At 51.0% G+C, this 12,328-nt stretch overlaps 1 protein-coding gene across 1 annotated transcript in view; it reads right to left on the reverse strand.

Annotated features, from left to right (window-relative positions):
• Nucleotides 1-1,775: 1,775 nt before the first annotated feature.
• Nucleotides 1,776-12,328, reverse strand: part of TIMP2 (TIMP metallopeptidase inhibitor 2) — a 48,149-nt gene continuing 37,596 nt past the window's right edge. Inside the window, exons 3-5 of the mRNA XM_065896683.1 lie at nucleotides 11,117-11,225; nucleotides 3,413-3,537; nucleotides 1,776-2,084 (exon numbers count right to left, since the gene is read on the reverse strand). Of these exons, the coding sequence (XP_065752755.1) occupies nucleotides 1,887-2,084; nucleotides 3,413-3,537; nucleotides 11,117-11,225 (432 nt within the window). The 3' untranslated portion in view covers nucleotides 1,776-1,886. The remainder of the gene's footprint in view (nucleotides 2,085-3,412; nucleotides 3,538-11,116; nucleotides 11,226-12,328) is intronic.

Here is a 12,328-nt window from a genome sequence, read left to right on the forward strand (position 1 = left end):
TACATATGATAACACCGTACAGGAAGCAGACGGGGGTGGGGTGTTATACTGATTGGAGGGTCTGGTGTTCTCGTATATACTGAAATCACAAGGACTGGTCCATCATGACATCTTACAAACTTTCTATCACTGTACAGCATGAAGACGCCCTTGGAGCGGGCCAGATTCCTGGAGAGTCCCCTAGTCTGCCCTAGAAAGGGAGTCATCAAAATCTGTGCTGACCAGGTCCCGGGTAGGCATGGGGGCTGCATGCCACTGGTGGGGGAGGTCAGGAGTCCTACAGGTGCTTTGGGGTCACCGCAGAATAGAGCAGGCTTAGAAGATGACTTTGGAAGAATTCTGCAGAAGGACCACTCCCAGGCTGACAGACTTCAGTTTCACTGTGTGTGTTTGCATATAGCGTACATGATAAACTCAGAACAGTTTATCTTTAGAACACAAGTGGGAAGAAAAAGGAGATTATCTTTACTGTTGCTGGGAAATTTCTGCCTCTGCTAACTCCCAGTTTACTGGCATCAGGAAACCACCTTTAGGGAACAGATAGGTTCCCTAGGTCCCTATGAACTTTCTTAACCGAGAGATCTTCATAATACAAGACATATAAGCAGAGGTGGGTACACCTGTAATTTGGGTTCACATATTCTCTAAAAATTCATCTTTAGAAGAACGTCTCTTAAAGCTGGCCACAGAGTCCTGGAGGCCCAGAAAGCAATGAGAATTTTACTGACGCCACCTCCCTCCAAAATCCGTCCTTCCCTGGGGAGGACTTCATTCTACGCTTCGTTAACTTCACTCTCGGGAACCCCCCGCATGGCACAGTGACAGTCAGTCTTTGAGGGAGGTCATACTCTAAACCTCTGGCACCTGCTTGGGGGCCTCTGAGGCGTGTTGGGGGACAGAGCGGGACCCAGCTTTTGATGTCCTCAGGATGTGCAGACGGCACAGCCAGCTCATGCCACCAGCCACACACAACCCCTCGCCAAGCAAATTCGTGCCCCTCCACCTAGATGCCGGAGGCCAGAAAGAGAAGCAGGGAGCGAGGGGCCTCAGAAGCTCAGTAAGGAACTGCAAGGGTGGCCAAGCCCCGCCCCCGCAAATGTCTGCCCCAGGGCTGAACGTGGCAGGTTCCGCCAAGGGCTGGGGTGTGTGTTGGGGGCCCGGGATGGGAATCAAAGGACTTGGCTGGAGCTGAAGCTCCTTGTCCCTGCATCGCTACGAAGGTCTGGGAGGGAGGCTCCCGATGGAATTCTGCAGGTTAATACGATTAACTGGGGCTCCATCAAGAGCAAGCCACCGGTCCAGGGCTGCTCCCAGACACACAGAAGTCACAGGTACTGGGAGTCCGTGGTGGGCATGGGGGAGTCTGCGGGGGTACAGGGCACTTACAAGGGGCAGGGGCTGCCACCCTAGGGCCAGAGGTGGAAGCTGCAGGAACTGAGGGACATGCCCCTCTCAAGAGGAAAGGGACCTGGTAGGCCTGCTACACAGTCTGGCAACGACCCTCAAAAGTTTCTGCAAAATGCACACTTCCAGGCTCAGCCCTGACCAGGCTAGGGGACCCTTAAGTGCTGCCTGCTCAGCGTTTGTGACAGTGCCAAGGCTGCGCCTGGGAGGGAAGCCCGAGCGTCCTGCCCCTGCCCGCGCTCAAGGATGGGAGACCGAGTTGTGCAGTGTCCAGGCTGGCGGGTGGGGTATGGGACCCACCTCTGCCTCCAGACCCACAACGATGTTGAAAAGGAAAATGGGGGTGGGGAGGAGAATCACACTAATTTAGACCCACTTGGATGACTGTTTTATTCATGCTGTTTCCAGGAAGGGATGTCGGAGCTGGACCAGTCTGAACTCTTGGAGGCTTTCAATTGGCCACAGGGGTGCTGGTGGCCTGCTTACGGGTCCTCGATGTCCAGAAACTCCTGCTTGGGGGGTGCCGCTCCACGGTACCACGCACAGGAGCCGTCGCTTCTCTTGATGCAGGCGAAGAACTTGGCCTGGTGCCCGTTGATGCTCTTCTCCGTGACCCAGTCCATCCAGAGGCACTCGTCCGGAGAGGAGATGTAGCACGGGATCATGGGGCAGCGCGTGATCTAAGAAGGGGGACGCAGAGGTGGATTCAGTCAGGGACCAAGGCCACTCACGGGGGCATCTCCAGAACCTGGCAATGCACCTGGCGAAGGTGCTAAAGGGCAGTTTGCAGAATGAATGACCAAGTGAGTGCACCAGGAAGGGAGGGAGCTGGGACTGGAGTCCAACCTGCTCCATCAGTAGCCTCTCCTGAGCCCCATACTCTCCGAATGGTGGTAGGCAGCCTGTCCAAGGCAGGACAGTACACTGTCTCTGCACCCCCAGCTGCTGTGAACACTCCTCCACTTTGGGCCATCTGGTCTACCTTCTCTGAGGATGACAAACTAGCTTCAGCTCAGCCCTGCCCTCCTGGGAGTATAACAATAACAATAAAGGGTCTTGAAGCTACTGGATAGGTTCAAATCAGATTAAAAGGACGCTGTCTTGCTCCCAAGCACGCGTGGGTTTAGAGGGGATCGGCAAGTAGCATTTTGGCAAAAGAACCTGAGTTCACAGGAAGGTGAACACCTCCAGGCCGAGCAAAGAAAAAGGAGGAACTTGCGTCTTAACTTCATGTTAGGCACAGAGGAGTTCGCTGGACCTACGTGTAGCTGTAGGTCGGAATTCACGTTCTGAACGAGCTAAGGACAGGAGGGCCCATCTACCAGGATGGGCAGGAGGGCGGCACAAGCGGCGCCAACCGGCAGAGGCCAATCCCTGCAGCCTCGCACAGGGCTGCGCTGGGCCAGCATCTTCTGGACCCAGACTCGCATCCTGTGCTGGGGCTGGGGGAGGGGCAGTGCTGATGTGTTAGGAGACAACAGGATGGGAGCCTGCGGGCCGTGGAGGAGATCTCACCTTCTATGGCCGCTTCTAAGCATTAGCGCCGCTGTAACTGTGTTTGGTGCAACCTCTGGGCCGCTTTTAAGAAGAGGGGCTGGGGCTTCAGCACACAGACCCCACATTTACACGGACCCATGCATGGAAATGGCTGGTATGTTGGCAAAAGCGTAGCACCTGGGACACTCTTTCACAAGGCACACAATTCTCTGCCCTTGTACACTTGTAGAAAGATACTCCTAGGACCATGTTCTCCCCACGAAACTCCTCCTCCTAGAAGGCTTTCTTCCTAGAAGCTACAGGCCACATGGTCAGATTCCCCTCACCTCCCAAATGTCCCTGGCTGGACATCCTCACTTGTGGGTAGGCCACACCTCCCCAGAGCCCTGGCCTAAGTTGGGACCCCGAGGACTGAGAGGCCCAGGAAAGCCAGGGGTCAAATCCCAGCAGTCCACCCACCTGGAGGAGGTGGTGATGAGGCGAAGCGTGGGAGGAGGTAGTGGCGGCTTACCTTGCACTCACAGCCCATCTGGTACCTGTGGTTCAGGCTCTTCTTCTGGGTGGTGCTCAGGGTGTCCCAGGGCACGATGAAGTCGCAGAGGGTGATGTGCATCTTGCCATTCCCCTCGGCCTTTCCTGAGTAGACAGGGGTCACCAAGCTCAGGACAAGTTCTGGGTTCTCATCCTTCTCCTGCATTTGGATGCGGCTTGGGCACAGGGAGGGTCAGTTCTGACAGTGCCGTGTGCTGTGGGCTCAGCTGTGTCCCCTCCAAAATTCAGATGTTGAAGCCCTTACCCCTAGCACGTCAGGATGTGACTGAATTAGGAAAGAAGGCCTTTCAAGAATTGATTAAAATGAGGTCATCAGGGTGAATCCTAATCCAATAGGACTGGCGCCCTTATAAGAGGAAGAGATTAGACACAGACAGACAAAGAGGGACGACCATGTGGGGACACAGGGAGAAAGTGGCCATCCACAAGCCACAGAGAGAGGCCTCAGAAGAAACCAACCCTGCCAACACCTTGATCTTGGACTTCCAGACCCCAGAATTGTGAGAAAATAAATTTCTGTTGTTTAACCAGTCTGTGGTTTTTGTTATAGCAACCCGAGCACACTCATACACCGTGGAATATTTATTCTGAGTATAAAGAGAATGCAAGCTCACTGTAGAAAACTTAGAAAAGGTAGGAAATAATTTTTTAAATAATTAATTTATGGCTGTGTTGGGTCTTCGTTGCTGTGCACGGGCTTTCTTCGTTGTGGTGTGCAGGCTCCTCATCGTGGTGGCTTCTCTTGTTGCAGAGCACAGGCTCTAGGCACACGGGCTTCAGTAGCTGCAGCACGCAGGCTCAGTAGTTGTGTCTCACGGGCTCTAGAGTGCAGGCTCCGTAGTTGTGGCATGTGGGCTTAGTTGCTCCACGGCATGCGGGATCTTCCCGGACCAGGGCTCGAACCCGTGTCCCCTGCACTGGCAGGTGGATTCTTAACCACTGCACCACCAGGGACGTCCGGTAGGAAATAATTTTTAGAAACTTCTCTCTTTTCATTACCTAGAGCTAAATTTTGATGCATTTCCTTCCAATATTCTTTTATGCACACGTATTCACACACAGAAAATCATGTTGTACGTAGATTGTATTGTTTCCTGGTTTTTTTCCACCAAATATTTATTCCTAAGCATTTCCTCCATTTGATGTTGAACTTGTAATTCTGGGTTGTTCCGTTATGAACGGTAAAAACAGAATTTTATAAAGTCAGAAATCTGCCCTGAATTCCTTTTATTGGGGATGATGAGACGCTGTTGGTACCTTAGGCTCCTGACTCAGCCCCCTTCCTCCTTTTGTGAAGAGTTTTCATTGGTGACAGCCCGGGCATTAGCTGAGCAGGAGAAAAAGACAAGCCAGTGCATTCTGGTGACTGACAAGAACCTAACGAGGGCCAGGGAGGTCGTCTAAAATCTTGTCCCTCCTGCTACAATGGCACCTTGTCAAGAGGCACAGATGTCCAGTGATGACACCAGAACCTGGCAGAGAGCGACACGCGACTCCCTCAGAGGCATACAGAAGCCCCGGGCTGCACCCTGAGCACCTCGGCTTGACAAAGCTGCAGTGCATCCGACTTAATGATCTCAGGCATAGCCCTGGCCACAGACAATCTGCTAATAGAAACATAGCTCAGCGAAGCACTGATGCAGCTTGTCGTCAACCGTGCCCTGTCGGGAGGAAGTAAAACAGAAATCTATTGCCAGGGGAAAGATGAGATGGGCTGCCTGAGGCTGCGAGCGGCACCAGTGACATCCTTTGCCACCTGCCCATCCTTTGCTGGGCAGGTGGCAGGAAGCAGTCCCCAGGTATGAATTCTCACGCTCTTACTTCTTCTTTAAACACGCCTCTTAGCTTCAGGAACTCTGTTTTTCTTTGTATCTGTTTAGAGTTGTATGACATTCCAGGTAAAGAAAGGGATCAAGGAGCAGAATGACTACTGCAGCATTCATTCTGACCCTAATAACTAAAAAAATATACGTCTGGGTGGCCTTAAACTTCAAAAATAGCTATTTTTTTTCTAGGTCTGTAGCTATTTTCTATGAGTTCAGAATAGATGAGGAGCAAAATGGACAGAAGGCAAGTAACTCCTTCCCACAGCCTGGTTTCTTCTGGCATTTACTACCTTGCCCAGCCTGGTCATTCATCAGAGGCAGGCTGAGTACTCAGTCTGGTCTCTCCCTCCAGACTTCCGGAGCAACTTCCACTGTGTCTGGTGACGGGCACCAATATCCCACTTCACATTGTTCTTTGCCTTTCTTACGTATCTTGTTCCTTAACCAGCTCATAAACATGAAGGGTAAGGGTTGCGTCTTAATCCTTTTTTATCCATAGTTCCCTGCACATAGTAATGGCTCAATAAAAGTCTGCTGACGATGGCGTGGGTATCTGTTCTAACAATGTGCTTCATTATCTTTTTCTTGCCGTCTTCCTCTTTCACCTTTTCACCACCAATTCAAACTTCCACAGAGAACAGACAAAGGCAGGGCATAGAGATGAAATGGAAATTGTATAGTTTCAGTGGTCCCAGTTACTGGGCTCACATGAGCTTTAACTGTCACGTGTAAATGGTGTAGCATCTCAGAATGTTAAAAGGCGACCCCGTTCAGTAGAGGTAATTACAGGGCCGATTCCATAACAGTTCCTGAACACAAGCGTCTCACGGAGCCAACTCAACATGTGAAGTTGAGTCATCAACCCAGGAGGAGGTGGGCTGCCCCAGGCTATGTGGTCACTCGTGGGGCTGCAGCCAGCGCTGGCTGAGTGGTTTACTGTGCCCCGTGATTCTTGGTTAGCCCATTCCAACTCCAGGAAAACAAGATCTAGAGTCTGTTCTTTAGAAATTAAACAGATTTGTTCCAGAGCTGTCTCGCTGAGCCAGGGAAGGAAGTCAGATCAGAGAGGTCCCTCTGTAATGGGGTGAGTCAGCCGCCAGTGGAAGTGCCTTTTATTAATCTTATGTTCCACGGCCAGTTAGGGAACTAAAATGTGTCCCATGTCACTTGCTTGCTTCCAATACTAAATGTGAGGTAGTCAAGATGATAGGCACACAGTCACCGCATGAATTCCTCTTCAAGTGTTTTTAATTTTTATTTTAAGTGGAGCTACAATTTGGATGGTTTCATGTGTAGCAAGCTTCTGAAATGTGTGTGGCAGTGACTTGTATAACTGTCTTCTCATTCAGCCTGGGGACAACTGAAAGGGCCTGTGGTAGGAGCAGCACAGGTCACATACATGTTACATGTTACATAGCACATATGAACGGCTGAGCTTCCACGTGGGAAAAATATCAACGTTACCACGAGTGACTCGAAATTATGAGGCTTTCTGCATTTGACTCGCAACGCTCCCTTTGGACACGAAGTCTTTCCCTTTCAGAAAAGGGTCTGAGCACAACTGATTTTCCCTCCACGTCCCCCAAAAGAAATAAAAGCAACCACCAGCAAAACAATCACCACGCGGCCACCACGTGGACCTCCACTCTTGTCCTGGACCCACCTGCTAAGTAGCCCTGCGGTTTCCTTGCACCCTCGGGGTAAGCGGAACGGGGCAGGACCCAAGCCCCACGCTCCACGGAGACACTGCTGGGGCTCCTGACTGCTGGACATAAGCCATCTCCCCAGGCTGCCCCAGGATCCGGCCAAAGGGCCCCACGGTCTGGACCACCCATCTCGTGGAATAAAGGGCGGTGCCCCGCTCCTCAGAATCTCGGGGCAAGAGGCAGGTCTGATTGACTGAGAAGGGCCCCAGGATATGAAATAATGTCCAGAGGCTACTGACCTCGAGGAAGGTGACCAACCATGGCTGCCGGGGCTCAGCTCTCCTGAGTGTGTGCAGACTGGCTATTTGGCACCTCTGGAACACAAGGTCTGCCTTGACCCAGAGGAGGGCAGGTTCTCAGTCCTGGCTGCACACTGGACTCTCCTAGGGAGCTTTACAAATGCTGATGCCGGGGCCCCACCCCTGGAGATTCTGCTTGAATTGGTCTGGGGTGCCGCCTGGGCATCAGGATTTTTGCAAACTCCCTGTGGAATTCCAACGAGCAGTGCATGTGAAGGACTGCTGGATTAGGCGCTGGGGCAGTGAGACTTCTAAACCTGGACCAATGATGGAAGAAGCAGAGTGTAACAGACCCAGGGGTCAGGTGGACCAGGGTCTAAATTCTGGCTGCACCATTGCACCACTCCCCGGCAGTGTGACGCTGACCAGCAGCTCTCCTGGGAGGAAAAGCTCTGGTGTGTAGCGTTTGCCCTAATTCTGTGGCGTAAATACTCCCCCTCTGGCCAATTTCAAGCTACCACCATGACATCAACCGAAGTTTAACGATCGGCTTGAAAGTGAAAGTGGGTTCAGGCACACACCACGGGACCTGGGAACACGGCTCCAGCCTCTACTCCTCAGTTTTCCTCATCTGTAAAATGGGGATAATAGGGGGTAGTGAGGATTAAATGGAACCCACATGGAAAGCATTTGCAGAATGTCAGTGCCAGGAAAAGGGCACTCCTATTTCTATTAACAGGGAGCTGGTGAAGCCTGATGTAGAGGCCTTTAAGACAGAGCCTCAGCGTGGGTAAGGATTCAGCTGGGCATGTCTGGAAGCAGGTCCTAGCCCACACTGAGGTCGCTTTTCCACCAGGAGCCGCCCACCACAGGATGCAGGCTCTCCCTCCTTGAATAAGGGCTTCGGCAGCTCTGCAGTTTGGCCAGACAGCCCTTAGAGGGCAGTGTGGAGACTCAGCAGGACGGCTGAGGCTCTCATTTTAAAGGGTGTTAGAGACAAGGACGAAAAAAGGACACAGAAAATTAGAAGCCTTTGATTTGCTAGGGCAATAAGGTCGCTGAACCAGGTGTGTCTCCGCCAGTGCCATTTCCTGTGCTACTGTGATGTCACAGTCAGGTTGTCAGCTCTCTGCATTGTGATTTTGTCCTCATCCGCTTCTCTCCATTTGATATTATCTTTCCTACTGTAAAAACAGTAGACACTGCAAATGTGAAATGGTGCAGCTGTTCTGTAAAACAGTCTGTCAGCTCCTCAAATGGTGAAACACAGAGTCGCCGTAGGTCCTGCAGTTCCACTCCTAAGTATCTACCCAAGAGAAATGAAAACACACGTCCAGGCAAAAACTTGCACACACATGTTCAGAGCAGCATTGCTCGTAATAGACAAAAGGCAGAAACAACCCCAGTGAAATGCTGAATGGATAGGAGAAATGCTGAATGGATAGGCAAAATGCAGTACATCCACCCAGTGGAATATTATTCTGCCATAAAAAGGAGTGAAGTTCTGATACATGTTACAACATGAACAAAACATTAAAAACATTAAAAACTTTAAAAAACATTATGCTGAAAGAAGCCAGACACAAAGGACCATATGTTACATGATTCCATTCATAAGAAAGTCCAGAGTAAAGAAATCTACAAAGAAAGATTAGCGGTTGCTGTGAGCTGGGCTCAGGGGAGACTGGGGGTTAGGAAGGTAATAGCTAGAAGGTATAGGGTTTCTTTTTGACTGTGCTGATGGCTGCACACCTCTGCAAATACAGCCAGACCCTTGAATTATACACTTTAAATGGGTGAATTGTATGCTGTGTGAATTATATCTCAATAAAGATGTTAAAAAATAATAGGTGCTCAAAATAAAACATTTAGGAAGTTCAGAAGGGCCTATAAAGGAAGGAAAAAAATCTCCCATTATCCCCAAGGAGAGGGACAAAAGTCTTGAGGTACTGACAAAGAAACTCACAGAAGCAGGTGCTGCTGGATGTGAGCATTTTGTGGAAGGGAGGGAGGTACTTGTCCAAGGAGAGATTCCAGAAGCCTCCTTGGCCCCGCTGCACCTCCCTCCCTGCAGCGCCGCCCTTGCACGGCCAAGGTCAGTACCTTCTCCCGACACTACATCTTCTGGGTCCTGGCACCTGCTAGGGTCTCTGCCTCTTTATACCTTTTAAGCATTCACTCACTATTCACATTTCCCCACGTGTGAAACTTATCTTACTTTAACTTCTTCTCCTGTCCCCCCCGGGTGGGAACATGGGCTTCCTGACAGCAGGGCCCCAGGATCTCTCTTCCTGAACCTCCTGCCATGCCGAGCACAGAGCTAGGTACCTAGTGGGTACCCGCTAAACATGTATTGAAATGTGTGAATAACCGGGATGGAAGAAAATCCCCCAAATCATGGAGATTTGGATTTGGAATTAATTTTATGATTAAATTGGGATTTGGGGAACAAAATAGGATGTCGGTCTAGGGGAGGTGTCCTGTCTCTTCTTTTTCCTTAAGTTTGTGATCTGACTCCTACTTTCCCTAGAAGAGGGCAGTGAGGTTCCTTGGCTGACCCAGACAGCCCCGGCCAGTATAGGGGCCACCAGCTGCAGACGGCTGTTCACATTTACATTTAAATCAACTGCAATGAAGTAAAATGAAAGCCCCAGCCCCTCAGTTGCACCAGCCCCAGCTCAAGCGCTCGGCAGCCACGTGTGGCTCATGGCGGCCATACCAGACAGCACGGGCATACAGCATTTACGGCATCACTGGAGGTTCTGTTAGACCAGGGGGATCTCAACTCGGGGTGATTCTGCCCCCGCCCCAGGAACATCTGGTGATGTCGGAGACCCCACGACTGGGGGGAGGATGTTACATCAATCAGTGGGTGGAAGCCAGGGATGTAGCTAAATGTCCTACATGCATAGGAAAAGCCCCCCAACAAAGAATGATCTGGTCTCAAATGTCAATAGCGCCGGTTATGAGGACACCTGCTCTGGACTCTGGGGGGAAGCCTAGGTGGGTGGGCAGAGGAGGCAGTAAAAAGAAGTAAAGGGAAATCATTTTATGTGAGAATAAAAGAGTATAATTTTTAAAAGAGATGCAACGATAAACAGAATGTGGTCTATCCATACAACAGAGTATCATTCAGCCTTAAAAAAGGAGGCAATTCTGACATTTGCTGCAACGTGGCTGACCCCTGAGAACATTATGCTCAGTGAAATCAGCCCATCACAAAAGGGCAAACGCTGTAGGATTCCACTTTTACGAGGTCCCTAGAGGAGTCAGATTCACCGAGACCGGAAGCAGAATGGAGACTGCCAGGGCTGGGGCGCGGGGGGGGGAGTTTAACAGGCATGGAGCCTCAGTTTGGGAAGATGAAGGTTCTGGAGGCGGATGGGGGTGATGGTTGTACAACAATGTGAGCGTGCTTCATGCCACTGGACTGTACACCTAAGAATGGCTAAAATGGTAACTTTTACGTTATATATATTTTATCACAGTAAAAAAAGAGGGATACGATGAACAAAGCAGCAGGTGAGTAGAGAGCGTAATAATATCAAGAGATTTCAAATGAGGTCTCAACTCTCCTTCCCCGCGTCCTGTCCAGGCTTGAGCACTTCCAGCATCTCACCTCTTTGCGTGCACCTGACCTCAAATTACCTATGAATACCGGTTTACTTTGTTCCTTCCCCTCAAGTCACATTGGTTCCACCATTCTAACAAGGGGAATGTCTAGGACAGAAGAAAATTCACTGATTCTCTGACGGGAATTAGGCAGGGAATCCCCGAGACTTCCGAAGAGCACTGTGTGTATCGTCAGGGCTCTGTTCCACTTTGAGCCGCCCTGCCTCCCCACCCCTGGACGGTCCCTAGGAACGTTCCATGCCCATATCCACATACACACCTGCAATGAGATACTCCTTCTTTCCTCCAATGTCCAGCGAGACCCCGCACACTGCGGAGGAGGGGGCCGTGTATATGAACTCTATGTCCTTGTCAGGTCCCTTGAACATCTGCAAAGAGGAGGATGGGAAATGTAAACGAATTGGGCGGCATAGCCACGTTCCCATCCCGAACACGGCGGGGCGCCCCGACCTGCACCCGTGGTACTGCCAACACGGAAAAGGGGATGGAGATGTACCAGTGAGACAGATCAGAAGACGACCATTCCTAACACACAGGATTCCCTGGAGCCACTGATTTACTTCTTAGTGTGGCAGTTGTCACCAGGCTGGGCATGAGACTGTCATCCAGAAGGACCTGCCTCAGATAACACACCTGCTCTCCCTACCACCTGTGAGGTCATCTCAGAATCCCTGGGAAGGGGCTTATGTATCTCCAGGTGATTCTGACCCATCATGGAGTATCACCACTTTGTGTATTTCCAGGAATTTTACGCACTGGCTACCTGACAGGGACCAGAGCAGAGAGGCGCCTCTCAATTAGGATGTAACTCCTTGGGCAAGTGGAGTTTGACTTTTCAGCTTGTGATTTTCTTACAGCCTCTTGGGAACAGACCTGCTGCCCAGGTGAAGGGGTGCATTGTTCCAGTGCCTGGGCAGGAATTGAGAAAGCCACAGCCAGGGAGCTCCTGCGGCCCCATCGGGGACAGTGACAGGCGGTGGCCTGAGTGTGGACTGAGAACTGCCCTCCACGCGAGTTTTGGGGGTGCAGGCTGCTGGAAGCCGGGTGAGCGGGGGTGGGGGTAACGGAAAGGGGAGCGCACGCATGCACCAGGACCACACAACAGAGGAGCCTAAACACGGCTGTAGATCACAGACACGCGGGCTCCACGATTCCACACGAACTGCATCAGGACTCTCGCTGTGGCTAAAACGAGATTAATAGCGTTGTTTGGTTTTGTGGGGAAGAGTTTCAACAAGCAAACTCAAATGGAACAGGGTCATCCCAATGTCACGACAAACCCGCTTTGCAAGAGCTACACCCCAACTCATGCCAAGAAAGGTTATCAATGACGTCTGTCACCAAAGGGCTGAAAGTGCTTCCTTGCTGTCAACACCTGCCTTTTCACGACCCCTCAACGAGGCGTGAGAGCAGAGATAACTGTCCTTCCCGCTTCATAAGTAGAGATGTAGGCACTGGGTCACCTCTTTAA

This window comes from Phocoena phocoena, chromosome 19, assembly GCF_963924675.1.
Source record: "Phocoena phocoena chromosome 19, mPhoPho1.1, whole genome shotgun sequence".
Lineage (NCBI taxonomy): Eukaryota > Metazoa > Chordata > Mammalia > Artiodactyla > Phocoenidae > Phocoena > Phocoena phocoena.